The following is a 15,286-nucleotide window of genomic DNA, read 5'->3' as shown; positions in this document are numbered from 1 at the left end:
CCGTCCAATGCTCAGGCTTGCCTGTCTGCGCAGGACTCCATACTTCGCACTTTAATAACACAACCGTTCAATGCTAAGGCTTCCCGTCTGCGCAGGGTTCCATACTTCGCACTTTAACAACACAACCGTTCAATGCTAAGACTTCCCGTCTGCGCAGGGTTCCATACTTCGCACTTTAACAACACAACCGTTCAATGCTAAGGCTTCCCGTCTGCGCAGGGTTCCATACTTCGCACTTTAACAACACAACCGTTCAATGCTAAGGCTTCCCGTCTGCGCAGGGTTCCATACTTCGCACTTTAACAACACAACCGTTCAATGCTAAGGCTTCCCGTCTGCGCAGGGTTCCATACTTCGCACTTTAACAACACAACCGTTCAATGCTAAGGCTTCCCCGTCTGCGCAGGACTCCATACTTCGCACTTTAATAACACAACCGTTCAATGCTAAGGCTTCCCCGTCTGCGCAGGGTTCCATACTTCGCACTTTAACAACACAACCGTTCAATGCTAAGGCTTCCCGTCTGCGCAGGGTTCCATACTTCGCACTTTAACAACACAACCGTTCAATGCTAAGGCTTCCCGTCTGCGCAGGGTTCCATACTTCGCACTTTAACAACACAACCGTTCAATGCTAAGGCTTCCCCGTCTGCGCAGGACTCCATACTTCGCACTTTAACAACACAACCGTTCAATGCTAAGGCTTCCCCGTCTGCGCAGGACTCCATACTTCGCACTTTAACAACACAACCGTTCAATGCTAAGGCTTCCCCGTCTGCGCAGGACTCCATACTTCGCACTTTAATAACACAACCGTTCAATGCTAAGGCTTCCCCGTCTGCGCAGGGTTCCATACTTCGCACTTTAACAACACAACCGTTCAATGCTAAGGCTTCCCCGTCTGCGCAGGGTTCCATACTTCGCACTTTAATAACACAACCGTTCAATGCTAAGGCTTCCCACCAAATGGAACTAACTAGAAGAGAGTCTACTGAACAAGCCAGGACCTGCCGCAGCTGAGGAGTTACGAAGGTGGAGGTATTACTTTTCATAGCATGCCAGAGATTGGAAAAGTTCCTTTTTTTGGACCACAACGAGGAACTTTTCTAAGCCCTAACCTTACTACATTACTTTCTCAGTCTCCATTCCTTTGCCAAGTTAGGAATCTTCTTTCATGCTTCTCCGCCTACTTCTCCTCTTTCCGCACTAAGCTGCATTCCATCACCCGCCGTTGTTCTTACTGGAAATCTGTCTCTAAATAATCCTTTTGTAATATTTCTAAACCTCCGGCCGCTTCCTCTGTTTCAGTGAGGACAAGCGGTAAGTTTGGCCAAGTCCAAGGAGGTGGGCGGGGAGAAGAAGAGACGTTGCTTTGCTTTATCCATTCGTGCCATTAAATAGATACGAAGTGTATCACCTCCTCCACGGAATGGATTTCAACTCGGAGCAACCTGTTGACGCACGGCGAACTTAAAAGACATCCAAACAAGGCCAAGGATGTGAAATCCAAGAAATGGCATCATAGATGGACTCAGGTCAGGGCTTCAGCCCCCAGGCCATGAAGTTCTTCTTCTGCTAGAATCATAGAATCCTAAAGTTGGATAAAAGCAGGATAAAAGATAAAGATAAAAAGATGCTCCAAGCAGTCATGCCGGCCACACGGCCAGAAGGTGTCTACAGACAATGCAGGCTCCTCGGCTTGGAAATGAAGAAGAGCGCCTCCCCGGGAGCCAGAGATGAGCGCCGTCGCCAGAGCCAGAAATGAAAGGAGAAGCCTTTGCTTTTGTCTGTGTATGTGTGTCTCATTGTATTTCATTGTAACAAGGCATTGAACGTTTGCCTGTGTCTGTTTATAATATGCTGCTATCCCTCGGGAGAAGGGTGGAATATAAAGATTTATTATTATTATTATTATTATTATTATTATTATTATTATTATTATTATTATTATTGTATGACACAGCAAACAAGATAGATATGCTGGATTTCGTATCACAAAATCACAAGTCGAACACTTCCCAAGTGTCTAGGACTGTGTGGTGTATTTTCGGATGATGCGTGCAGACCGACGAAACCATGGATCATATCCTCAGCTGCTGTAAGAAAATCGCACAGACAGACTACAAACAGAGGCACAACTATGTGGCCCAAATGATCCATTGGAACTTATGCCTCAAGTACCACCTCCCAGCAGCAAAGAACTGGTGGGATCACAAACCTGCAAAAGTATTGGAAAATGAGCATGCAAAGATACTGTGGGACTTCTGAATCCAGACTGACAAAGTTCTGGAACACAACACACCAGACATCACAGTTGTGGAAAAGAACAAGGTTTGGATCATTGATGTCGCCATCCCAGGTGACAGTTGCATTGATGAAAAACAACAGGAAAAACTCAGCCGCTCTCAGGACCTCAAGATTGAACTTCAAAGACTCTGGCAGAAACCAGTACAGGTGGTCCCGGTGGTGATGGGCACACTGGGTGCCGTGCCAAAAGATCTCAGCCGGCATTTGGAAACAATAGACATTGACAAAATTACGATTTGCCAACTGCAAAAGGCCACCCAACTGGGATATGTGCGCATCATCCGAAAATACATCACACAGTCCTAGACACTTGGGAAGTGTTCGACTTGTGGTTTTGTGATACGAAATCCAGTATGTCTATCTTGTTTGCTGTGTCATAATAAAATAATAATAATACCAATAATAATAATAATAATAATAATAATAATAATAATAATAATAATAATAATAATGGGATCTGCACGCATCATCCGAAAATACATCACACAGTCCTAGACACTTGGGAAGTGTTCGACTTGTGGTTTTGTGATATGAAATCCAGCATATCTATCTTGTTTGCTGTGTCAGACTATGTCGTTGTGCCAATAATAATAATAATAATAATAATAATAATAATAATAATAATAATAATAATTACTACTACAGTAGAGTCTCACTTATCCAAGCTAAACAGGCCGGCAGAAGCTTGGATAAGCGAATATCTTGGATAATAAGGAGGGATTAAGGAAAAGCCTATTAAACATCAAATTAGGTTATGATTTTACAAATTAAGCACCAAAACATCATGTTTTACAACAAATTTGATAGAAAAAGCAGTTCAATATGCAGTAATGTTATGTTGTAATTACTGTATTTATGAATTTAGCACCAAAATATCACGATATATTGAAAACATTGACTACAAAAATGGCTTGGATAATCCAGAAACTTGGATAAGCGAGGCTTGGATAAGTGAGACTCTACTGTACTACTATTATCTGGCAGCACATTTGCTCTAGTTTTTCAATATCTCATTGACTCTTGACCATTTTAACCTGGTTTGTGGCACAAAAACAAAGTTTCTGGAGTAGAACAACTACTTTCAAAGTAAGGACTGCACAATTAAATAAGGAAATAACACTTTCAAAGCAGGAACAGAAAAAAATTATGAGTAATTCCTTGACTCTTTTCAATCCCCTCTCAACATCCTTTATTCTTCCCTCCGTCAGTTTCCCACTCGCTCTCGTTTTCTGCCAAAGGACGTCACTTCTGACCTTCTGCCGGCCTCCTTTGCCGCCCCAGAGCTGGACGGGATCAGAGTCGGTCCCCAGAACCTGGTTTCTGCACCAAGACCTCCTCCTGTCCTGACGAAGCGCCTGGACGTGGATGTCGTGGTCAACAGACGTCAGTCCCGAGGCCTGCGGAGACACCTGCTGCTCCCGGCGTGGGGCCCAAGACTCTTTCCGCTTCCTTGACCTAGGGGTTAATTTGGAGGCATTCCCGGCAAAACAGCTTGACCTTTCGGCAGACGAGAAAGCCAATTTTCCTCGCCTTTGTTTTCCCTTGGCTCTTGCACACTTTGTTACTCATGCCGTCTCCAAAGACTCTGGTGCCTCATGGGTCCTAAGGCAGGGTTTAGGGCTATAGCCCAGGCATGGGTCAACTTTGGCCTTCCCTCCGAGTTTTGGACTCCATCTCCCACCATTCCTCACAGCCTCAGGCCCTTTCCTTTACCTCCTCAGCCGCTCCACTGATGTCTGATGCAAACTGCTAACAAAAAGGAGTCCTGCGTCTGAACATGCTCAGTACAATCACAAGACTACAACTTAAGCGGCTGAGGGGGAAAAGGAAAGGGCCTGAGGCTGTTAGGAATGGTGGGAGTTGGAGTCCAAAACACTCGGAGGGAAGGCCAAAGTTGACCCATGCCTGCCCTATAATATATCAATCCCCTGAAGATGCCAGCCACAGCAGTAGGCGAAATATCAGGAGAGAATGCTGCTAGAACACATTGGCCATACAGCCCAGAAACCACACAACACCGGAGTGATTCCAGTTGTGAAAGCCTTTGATAATATAAGTAATTCCTTCGAATGTGAATCCAGGAGGCCTGGCTGTGGTGCAGCTGGTTAGTAGCCAGAAACAATAAATCACTACTGACCGAGTGGTTATGGGTTCAAAGCCTGGGTAAGGGGTTAAGCTCCCGACCGTTAATAGCCTAGCTTGCTGCCCACCTAAGCAGCTCGAAAACAGTTGCGTCTGTGAGTATAGAGAACTCTAGGTACAGCTTAATGTGGGGAGGCTAATTTAACTTAACTTCCAGCAGCGTGTGGAAAGGATTGAGGAAGTACTACCATCAAGGACTCAGTGTCCGTGGATGATGAAGCGGCAGCTCCCCTGTGGCCGGAATCAAACACACCCTCATGAAGCCAGAAGCTGGAAAATGTTAAATTGCCTCTATTGTCTGTTTGTATATTTGTATGTCTAATAATGGCATTGAATGTTTGCCATGTATATGTGCACTGTAATCCGCTCTGAGTCCCCTTTGGGGTGAGAAGGGCAGAATATAAATACAGTAGTCTCACTTATCCAACATTCTGGATTATCCAATGCAGTCTGCCTTTTAGTAGTCAGTGTTTTTGTAGTCAACGTTTTCAATACATTGCAATGTTTTGGTGCCAAATTCGTAAATACCGTAATTACTACATAATGTTACCGTGTATTGAACTGCTTTTTCTGTCGATTTGTTGTAAAACATGATGTAATTTTATGCTTAATAGGCTTTTCCTTAGTCCCTCTTTATTATCCAACATTTTCACTTATCCAATGTTCTTCCGGCCCGTTTATGTTGGATAAGTGAGACTCTAACTGTATTGTACATAAATAAATAATAAATAAGGTCACTTGGAAGAGGAATGTTATCTCAACCAACCAACCAACATCCTTGGAAAAACAACAAAAAGGAAAACATTTTGGGGCCAAAGTGTGGAAGAGGGCTTTGAGTTACAAGGAGAAAGCTCAGATCTTGTGATTCTAAGTAGTTTATTACAGGAAAAAAGTTGCTCTTGGTTCAACGAAGGCATCCCCTGCCTACACAAAGTGTCATAATACTTTTTACGACATCTGTAAGGTTGATGCTTTGAATAAAAATAAAAAGACACTTGATTGTTGTGTGTCTTCCGGGCTGTCTGGCCATGTTCCAGAAGTATTCTCTCCTGACGTTTCACCCACATCTATGGCAGGCATCCTCAGAGGTTGTGAGATGTGTTGGAAACTAGGCAAGTGGAGTTTATATACCTCACAACCTCTGAGGATGCCTGCCATAGATGTGGGCGAAACGTCAGGAGGGAATACTTCTGGAACATGGCCAGACAGCCCGGAAAACACACAACAACCTTGTGATTCCGGCCATGAAAGCCTTCGGCAATACACAAAAAGTCACTTTGTTGTTCCAGGCATTCATAAAACATCCAACATTTGAGAAGGTGAAGCAAATTAGTCCAGGGCGGGCAACTTAGGTCATTATGTCAGGTCCAACAATTACGGTGTTTGCAACGTCAAATCAGGACATTGCAAACAATGCATTCATTCTGCCACCGTCTGCATCCCGGGAAGAAGAAACTGCAGAAATAATATCCCAACGCATTGGAGGAATGATGAAAGACAATTGTCTTATTCTTCTCATTGTGGTGCCTCGGTGTTACATGCGTTATTGCGGTCCACATAACCCTTGCTCCGGCCTCTGGCCTCTTTTTGCTTGGTAATCCTACAAATCGATAAAATTTTGCTCCATCAAGTAATGTGAATCCAACGCCGTGAAAAGGAAAGGATTTGTACAGCTTGTGTCAGACAGGGACAGCTCTGAAAAAACATATAATCTGTGATCTCCCACATTTGAAACATGACAATTTGATGTTGTCTCTGTCAGCTTATTTCTGTTCAGTTCGGCCACAAAAACTTTCCTCGTGCGGCTCCTTGTCTTGTTTTTTCACTTACACAGTAAGTATGTGTATTTTGCTCTCAAGCAACGTCTCCAAATAGGTCATTTCTTCAGGAAGAAGCCCATGATGGAGGCTTGCTTGTTGGCTTTGCTGGCCACACCTTTCTTGGCGCCCTTCTTCTCCTCTTTGGACTCTTTCTTTGTGGCCACAGCAAGCGGTTTAGGAGCCGTGGGAGGTTTGGACCGGAAATCTTCTTCGCTGTCTGTGCAGGACTCGCTCTCGTAAACCTTTTCGGTCACTGGAAACAAAAGGAGGAGAAGCAGTTACTAGAGGTCTGCAAAGCGACTGAAATCCGATTAGTAATTCGTTTAGTAAAGATTTGGAGGGGTCTTGCTCCGATTAGTAAACCGAATCTCCAAAGTTTTGCAATTGTTTCGTTAAGATTTGCTCAATTGGAGCAGGCATGTGCCAACTTGGGCCCTCCGGGTGTTTTGGACTTCAACTCCCATCATTCCTAACAGCCTCAGGCCCTTTCCTTTTCACCCTCAGCCGCTTAAGCGGCTGAGGGTGAAAAGGAAAGGGCCTGAGGCTGTTAGGAATGATGGGAGTTGAAGTCCAAAACACCTGGAGGGCCCAAGTTTGCCCATGCCTGCATTAGAAGCAATGAGGAAAATTTTTACGGCTATAGGGATGAAACTTGGCACACTTGTAGGCAACGTTGACAACTTTAAGTCCACCAAGTTTCAGAATGTTTCGGTCTTCCACTGATTTTTAGGAATTTAATTTTTCACAAGTATTTAAAAAAATAACTTCAAGAGGTATCCCCTTGAATTTCCGCACAATGAGACACCATAAGCAGGGCATTGATCCTGCAAAGTTTCAGAAAGATTTGTTCACCTACTGATTTTTAGGAAACTTTAAAAGTTATTTCAATTAAAATTATTTTTAAAAAAACCTCAAGGGGTGCCACCATGTCCTTTCCCCTTCGCTATACATTCTTGACCTGTATTAATAATAATAATAATAATAATAATAATAATAATAATAATAATAATAATTTGATCCAATACAACAGCCAGCAGAGTGTGCGCAGTGGACTCATCTTGTTGTGTTTTTCATAATAATAATAATAATTATTATTATTGTTATTATTGTATGACACAGCAAACAAGATAGATATGCTGGATTTCATATCACAAAACCACAAGTCGAACACTTCCCAAGTGTCTAGGACTGTGTGATGTATTTTCGGATGATGCGTGCAGATCCCAGTCGGGTGGCCTTTTGCAGTTGTCAATGTCTACTGTTTCCAAATGCTGGCTGAGATCTTTTGGCAGGGCACCCAGTGTGCCCATCACCACTGGGACCACCTGCACTGGTTTCTGCCAGAGTCTTTGAAGTTCAATCTTGAGGTCCTGATAGCGGCTAAGTTTTTCCTGTTGTTTTTCGTCGATGCTGCTGTCACCTGGGATGGCAATATCAATGATCCAAACTTTTTTCCTTTCCACCACTGTGATGTCTGGTGTGTTGTGTCGGTTTCCTTGCAGAGTCTGCATTTTGGGTCATCAGCTGATTTTTCGATCTTGGCCTTAATAGCATTTGTGAAACACAACAAGATGAGTCCACAGCAGACACTCTGCTGCTGTTGTACTGAATCACATGTCAGACACTTCCCAAGTGTCTAGGACTGTGTGATGTATATTATTATTATTATTATTATTATTATTATTATTATTATTATTATTATTATTATGTCCCAGCGACATTCACCTAGAAACAGCCTCTGTGGTACAGGCTGACAGGCAGCTAAACATACATTCTTTGAGTTTTATATATATGGATTTGTATGTACATATGATTTCTGTCTACATTATTTTGGCAATAATTCCAGAGATGGTAAAAGGTGGGATACATAAGTAAAGTAAGGCAGAAGTAGCACCATCAGCAGAAGTGATGAACTAAGACTCTGGGAGGAAAGGGTTCAAATCCCTGCTCAGCCTAGATTGAGCTTGGTCAAGTCACACTCACTTAAGCCTAAGAGAAAGATGAAATACTGCTTGAATAAACCACAAGTTGACTTGAAGGAACATAACAAAAGTGGTGGTAAGAACAACAACTGGGTTGTTGTGTGTTTTCACGCCTGTATGGCCATGTTCCAGAAGTATTCTCTCCTGACGTTTCACCCACATCTATGGCAGACATCCTCAGAGGTTGTGAGGTATATGTCTATGTAGGAACCACCAAACAAAGCAGCACTGCCCAAACACGAATCAAGGAACATGAAAGGCACTGCAGACTAATCCACCAGAGAAGTCAGCCATAGCAAAGCACTTGATGAATCAACCTGGACACAATATATTATCTGAGAACACAGAAATGTGGGAACACTCACACAACGACCATGTCAGGCTACACAGAGAAGCCATTGAAATCCACAAGAAGCATGTGGACAACTTCAACAGAAAGGCGGGAACCATGAAAATGAACACAATCTGGCTACCAGTATTTAAAAACTCTAAAATCTAAAATTGTAATACGATATAATACTAATAATACAATATAATAATATTAATTATATATTATATTTTACATGTAATATTACTAATATTACAATATACTGATACAGTACAATATAGTAATTTATTACCAGTATTGTACTATGCTAATATAATATTGTATGTAAATTTAATTTGTAAGCCGCTCTGAGTCCCCTTCGGGGTGAGAAGGGCGGCATATAAATTTAGCAAATAAATAAATAAATCAGAACAGTAAATAAGGAACAACACTCTGAAAACAGAGGAATTCCAGACATGAGTCAATCAGGGACAGCTGACGCCTCTGAACAAAGGATGCCCTCAGGCCAGGACATGAAGTTTGCAAGGTCATTAATGCTAATGAAGGTGATTAATTACACCATTCACATTGGCCTCCAACAGATGAAAGTTTTCTCCCATTCTGGATGTTATTCTACAGATATATAAACCTCACTTGTCTAGTTTCCAACAGACTTCACAACCTCTGAGGATGCCTGCCATAGATGTGGGTGAAACGTCAGGAGAGAATACTTCTGGAACATGGCCAGACAGCCCGGAAAACACACAACAATCCTGTGATTCCGGCCATGAAAGCCTTCGACAACACATTGGCCAGATTGAGATCTCTGACCTGGAAAGAAAGAGCAAGTTGTCTCTCTCCTCCAAACACTTCCCATCAGAGTACCGTGTTTCCCCGAAAATAAGACAGTGTCTTATATTAATTTTTGCTCCCAAAGATGCTCTAGGTCTTATTTTCAGGGGATGTCTTATTTTTCCATGAAAAAAGAATTCACATTTATTGTTGAACAAAACATTGAAGATTTATTATATACTGTACAGTAGTTGTCATCACAAACCAGCATAACCATAGAAAGTGTGAATTCTATTAAGAATTTCTTGTTACTACCATTATTTCCATGTACAACACTCTATGGTACGTACATTTCCCGATCCTGCATGCTCTGGTGTTCTGTTCGGCGGTCATGCTTCCAAACAAAAACTTCGCTAGGTCTTACTTTCAGGGGAGGCCTTATATTTAGCAATTCAGCAAAACCTCTACTAGGTCTTATTTTCTGTGGATGTCTTATTTTAGGGGAAACAGGGTATCAAACTCTGTGCCAAGAGCACCATTGGGGAGGTGAGTGCACAAATCTCGAACTGAATATGTCCGGATTGCAAATCCGGGTGAGCCTTTCTCAACCGTTCCACCTGAGCTCTATGTGGGGGAAGGCAATCTTCCCGCTCTTTGACGTGTTTAGAAAAGCAGAGACCTTTAAAACAAGGGGAAAGGAGAGTGTCTCATCTCCGTTTCTGTAAGCCCTGTTTGGACGCAGGCCTTGAGATACACTTTTGGGGGCGGAAAGGCAAAGAAGGGCCCTTTCCCCGCCGAGACGCCCGAGCTCCGTCTAAAGGCCGTCTCTTGCATCTCGTTCCCAGAAAAGTACTTAGCCAAACTCCAGGAGCCAAACTTTCTTCTCTTGACAAAATCCAGGGCCAGAGGCTCGCATGACGAATGGGCCCGAATGGACAGAGGGTTACTCACTGCATAGGCAGACTCTTTCCTCTCTTCGTCCAAGGTTGCAAAAGGGCGAGAGAGGGGTCCTACCTACAACAAGGGGCCCAGAGTTCTACCTAATCCAGAACCCTACGGCACACGTTAATATTCAGGATCACGGCATGCGGCAGAGGAGCTCAGGCACAAAATACAGCAAGAAAATGCACTTGAAAGTGATGCAAAGCTTCCTGGTGATACGAGCTATTTCACAGCAAAATAGTATGGAGTCTCCTTAACTTATTATATTGTGTTTTAAATTTATGGATTATATGTTAATTTATGTTGTGGTTGGGTTGTTTTCTCATGTAAGCCACCCCGAGTCCCTTTGGGGAGATGGAGGCGGGTTACAATAATAAAGTTGTTGTTGTTGTTGTTATTGTTACTGGGGTTGTTGTATGTATTCCAGGCTGCATGGCCATGTTCTAGAAGTATTCTCTCCTGACGTTTCGCCCACATCTATGGCAGGCATCCTCAGAGGTTGTGAGGCATGGAGAAACTAGGCAAGGAAGGTTAATACAGTAGAGTCTCACTTATCCAACATAAACGGGCCGGCAGAACGTTGGATAAGCGAATATGTTGGATAATAAGGAGGGATGAAGGAAAAGCCTATTAAACATCAAATTAGGTTATGATTTTACAAATTAAGCACCAAAACATCATGTTGTACAACAAATTTGACAGAAAAAACAGTTCAATATGAAGTAATGCTATGTAGTAATTACTGTATTTACAAATTTAGCACCAAAATATCACGATGTATTGAAAACATTTACTACAAAAATGCGTTGGATCACCCAGAACATTGGATAAGCGAGTGTTGGATAAGTGAGACTCTACTGTATATATCTGTGGAGAGTCCCGGGTGTGAGAAGAGTTCTTTGTCAGTTGGAAGTCAGCGTGAATGTTGCAGTTAGCATTGGAAAGGTTTAGGGAATCCTTTGTTCAGAGTCAATAGCCATCCCTGGAGCTCCTCTGCCTAATACTGGTAGCCAGTATTAAAAAATTATTACTGTTATTGTTAGTGTTTTTGTGATATGTAGTGACATGTTTAATCTATTGTTGCTGTGAAATTGTATGTGTTTCGTTCCGGCAAGCATTCCAGCAGTCAAGAGGTTAATTGCAGCGAGCCCTGATTGATTGCTGGAAGGGCAAATGAACAAAGACAGGAAGATCCAGCACAGGCTGTGGAATGCAAAGGAGGTGCTTATTGGACTCTGAGAGAGACGGTGAAGGTTCTATGTTTGATCTTGCGGATGCAACATGTGTCCTGAGAGCTTTGGTCAATTAGCACTCTAAATATTATTATTGTAAATAAAGCTTCAGTGCCGCTGGGATTCAGCAGATATAAATCAGCGAAGTTGTCGTTCTTTGTTGGTGCCACTTTCACCCTTTGCAAAGTGGTCTGACGGATGGGCAGAGGTGAGACGTTGCTCATCAATCAGTCAGGGTCGCCGATTCCCTGACAGTTATCATCATCATCATTATGTATTCCTTCCTGACACAATGGGGTTGGACTGGGTGTCCCCTGGGGTCTCTTCCAACTCTAGGATTTTATGACACCTACATCTCTTCCAACCCAGTTGATTGAAAGTTCCTTTGTCCAGTGCAAAAGATCTTTTTGTCCATGCCCACAACACCCTTCTCCTTGTCCACAAACAGTCATATGCCTCAATGTGTTGTCGAAGGCTTTCATGGCCGGAATCACAGGGTTGTTGTGTGTTTTCCGGGCCATACGGCCATGTTCCAGAAGTATTCTCTCCTAACGTTTCGCCCACATCTATGGCAGGCATCCTCACAACCTCTGAGGATGCCTGCCATAGACATGGGCGAAACGTCAGGAGAGAATGCTTCTGGAACATGGCCGTACGGCCCGGAAAACACACAACAACCCAGTCATATGCCTCCACTATACACCTGAGCTGAGAATTGGGGCTCTCCTGGTTGGATCGCACCTCTGCCATGAATTCCCCAGTGTTTTAGGTCAAGGCTCCACAGGAGCTAGTACAATCAAAGCACCCCTGACAGATGGCCATCCAGCCTCTCTTTAAAAGCCTCCAGAGAAGGTGCTTCCACCGCACACTGCAGAGAGTTCCCTTTTTGAACAGCTCTTCTTATCATCAAGAATAGGGGTCCCCAAACTAAGGCCCGGGGGCCGGATGCGGCCCTCCAAGGTCATTTACCTGGCCCCCACCCTCAGTTTTATAATATAATATTTTTATATCATTTTAAATAATATAATATATTGTATATACATATAATATTGATAATAATATTTTAACGTTATACAATATAATACTTTTTTTCGTGTCAGGAGCAACCGGAGTTGCTTCTGGAGTGAGAGAATTGGCTGTCTGCAAGGACGTTGCCCAGGGGACGCCCGGATGTTTTTGATGTTTTACCATCCTTGTGGGAGGCTTCTCTCATGTCCCCGCATGGAGCTGGAGCTGATAGAGGGAGCTCATCCACGCTCTCCCCGGGTAGGATTCGAACCTGGCAGCTTTCAGGTCAGCAACCCAACCTTCAAGTCACGAGGCTTTTATCCCCTTAGCCACCGGAGGCTCCTACAAATGTAATACTAATAATACCATATAATAATATTAATTATATGATATATATTACATATAATATTACAGTATAGTGGTTTAATATAGTAATATATAATGCTAATATTGTGCTATGCTAATAATATATTGTATGTACATACAGCTGCTCTGAGTCCCCTTCGGGGTGAGAAAGGCGGGATATAAATGTAATAAATAAATGTAGTAAATAAATAAATAAATAAATAATTTTAGACTTAGGCTCGCCCAAAGTCTGAAATGACTTGAAGGCACACAACAACAACAATCCTAATTAACTTGACTATCTCATTGGCCAGAAGCAGGCCCACACTTCCCATTGAAATCCTGATAGGTTTATGTTGGTTACAATTGTTTTCATTTTTAAATATTGTATTGTTCTTTCATTATTGTTGTTGTTGTTTTGCACTACAAATAAGACATGTGCAGTGTGCATAGGAATTTGTTGGGTTTTTTTCCCCCCAAATGATAATTCGTCCCCTCCACAGTCTGAAGGATTGTGGACCGGCCCTCTGCTTTAAAAGTTTGAGGAATGTTCAGGTGGAATTTCCTTTCCTGTCAATTGAACCCATGGCTCCACTGAGTCCTAGTCTCCAGGGCAGCAGAAAGGCAGAGGGGACGAGACCTTGAAGATGGACCGAGATTTACCAAAGGACTTCCCAACTCAATGAAGGGACAAGCAAAGGGCTGGTCAAGGCTGTCTGCCCTGGATTTCAGGCCAAGGTTCCCTGGACCGACAGTGCCGGCCTGCCTCCTTACCCATGCAGCCTTCCTCGTCAACAAATGTTCTGGACTTCAGCACTCGTTTCCGCCTCCGGTTCCGCCTCTGTCTCTCGTCTCCCGGTGCAGCCTGCAAAAGGAATGGCAGAGCAAACCAGAATGATGGGGCTGGCAGTCAGGTCAGTGTTCAGCAACGTCAAAAAGGGGGGGGGGGGGGGGAAAGCATTTAAAAACTAAAGCAGCAACAACAGCGGTTTTAGCAGATCAGAAGCTTCTTGAGCAGAACGGCAAAGCAAATGAGCTTCAGCCATTAGAGGAGCGAGTCAAGCTTTGAAAGACTTCACACTTTTTTTTCGTGTCAAGAGCGACTCGAGAAACTGCAAGTCACTTCTGGTGTGAGAGAACTGGCCGTCTGCAAGGACATTGCCTAGGGGACGATACCCAGATGGTTTTGATGTTTTACCATCCTTGTGGGAGGCTTCTCTCATGTCCCCACATGGGGAGCTGGAGCTGACAGAGGGAGCTCACCCACTCTCCTCAGATTCGAACCGCCGACCTGTCGGTCAGCAGTCCTGCTGGCACAAGGGTTTAACCCATTGCACCAAAAGGTTCTCCTGAAAGACTTATTTATTTATTTACAGTATTTATATTCCGCCCTTCTTTCTCACCCCGAAGGGGACTCAGGGCGGATTACAATGAACACATATATGGCAAACATTCAATGCCAACAGACAAACAACATATATAGACAGACACAGAGGCATTTAACTTTTTCCAGCTTCACGATTCCGGCCACAGAGGGAGCTGTTGCTTCACCGTCCACTAGTGGCTGTACTTCCTCATTCCTTTCCTCGTGTTTTGCTGGCAGTTTTATGGTGTTGTAAATTAGCCTCCCGCATAAAGCGTACCTAAATTTCCCTAATTGACAGATGCAACTGTCTTTCGGGGCTGCACAGGTCAACAGCAAGCCAGGCTATTTAATGGTCGGGGGCTTAACCCGACCCGGGCTTCGAACTCATGACCTCTCGGTCAGTAGTGATTTATTGCAGCTGGTTACTAGCCAGCTGCGCCACAGCCCGGCCCTCTTCACAGAAAGAACTACATTTCTATAAGAAAGTCAGGGCCTGGCTATCTAACTATCTCTCTGAAGCAGACATCTCATCTCTCTCCATGCTCACAAGAGAAAAACAAAATGGAGGACTCGGGCTTCTCACCTTTATGAAACTTGAATTGGGAAATTTGGGATGTGAATAGTAGTGTTAGACTTCGACTTACCCAAGTAGGAGTGTAATAGAACTGCATCTATGAGTTGTATTTATCACTTTATTTACACTGAAGATGGGGACAAATTTCTATTGGTTATCTGACTTAGAAGAGTGTTATTAAAAGTAGAAGGGTGGTTACATAGGGATATTTCGAGTGAACAGAAAACTGAGAAAAGAAAACCAACAGCCAGAGAGTGTGAGACTCATAATTAGTCTTTATTGTTCTATGTGTACTTGGATGGGAGTGCCACTGAATTCAAGGTACTGTCAGCCACATGTCAGAAGAGAAAACAGACTGTCAAAGCCACCTATGATGCCTTGCTTAAGAAAACCCTATAAAATTGTCTGGGCAAATTGAAGGCATGTATCCCCTTATCCTTGGTGAGCAAATGAGGTGGTAACGAGACTTT

The 15,286-nt window shown here is 43.3% G+C and overlaps 1 protein-coding gene across 2 annotated transcripts in view; it reads right to left on the bottom strand.

The window, feature by feature from the left end:
* Positions 1–5,307: 5,307 nt before the first annotated feature.
* The window catches only part of pold3 (DNA polymerase delta 3, accessory subunit), a 42,896-nt gene continuing 32,917 nt past the window's right edge, over positions 5,308–15,286 (bottom strand). Inside the window, exons 11-12 of one of the 2 annotated variants that reach the window (XM_062974424.1) lie at positions 13,651–13,741; positions 5,308–6,521 (exon numbers count right to left, since the gene is read on the bottom strand). In XM_062974424.1, coding sequence (XP_062830494.1) covers positions 6,325–6,521; positions 13,651–13,741 — 288 coding nt within the window. In that variant the 3' untranslated portion in view covers positions 5,308–6,324. Of the gene's footprint in view, positions 6,522–13,650; positions 13,742–15,286 lie in introns of those variants that run through there. The other variant, XR_010004018.1, reaches the window with a different exon arrangement.

The sequence above is a fragment of the Anolis carolinensis genome, chromosome 3 (genome assembly GCF_035594765.1).
Source record: "Anolis carolinensis isolate JA03-04 chromosome 3, rAnoCar3.1.pri, whole genome shotgun sequence".
Classification (NCBI taxonomy): Eukaryota; Metazoa; Chordata; class Lepidosauria; order Squamata; family Dactyloidae; genus Anolis; species Anolis carolinensis.
This window is presented reverse-complemented; position numbering and strand designations above follow the sequence as displayed.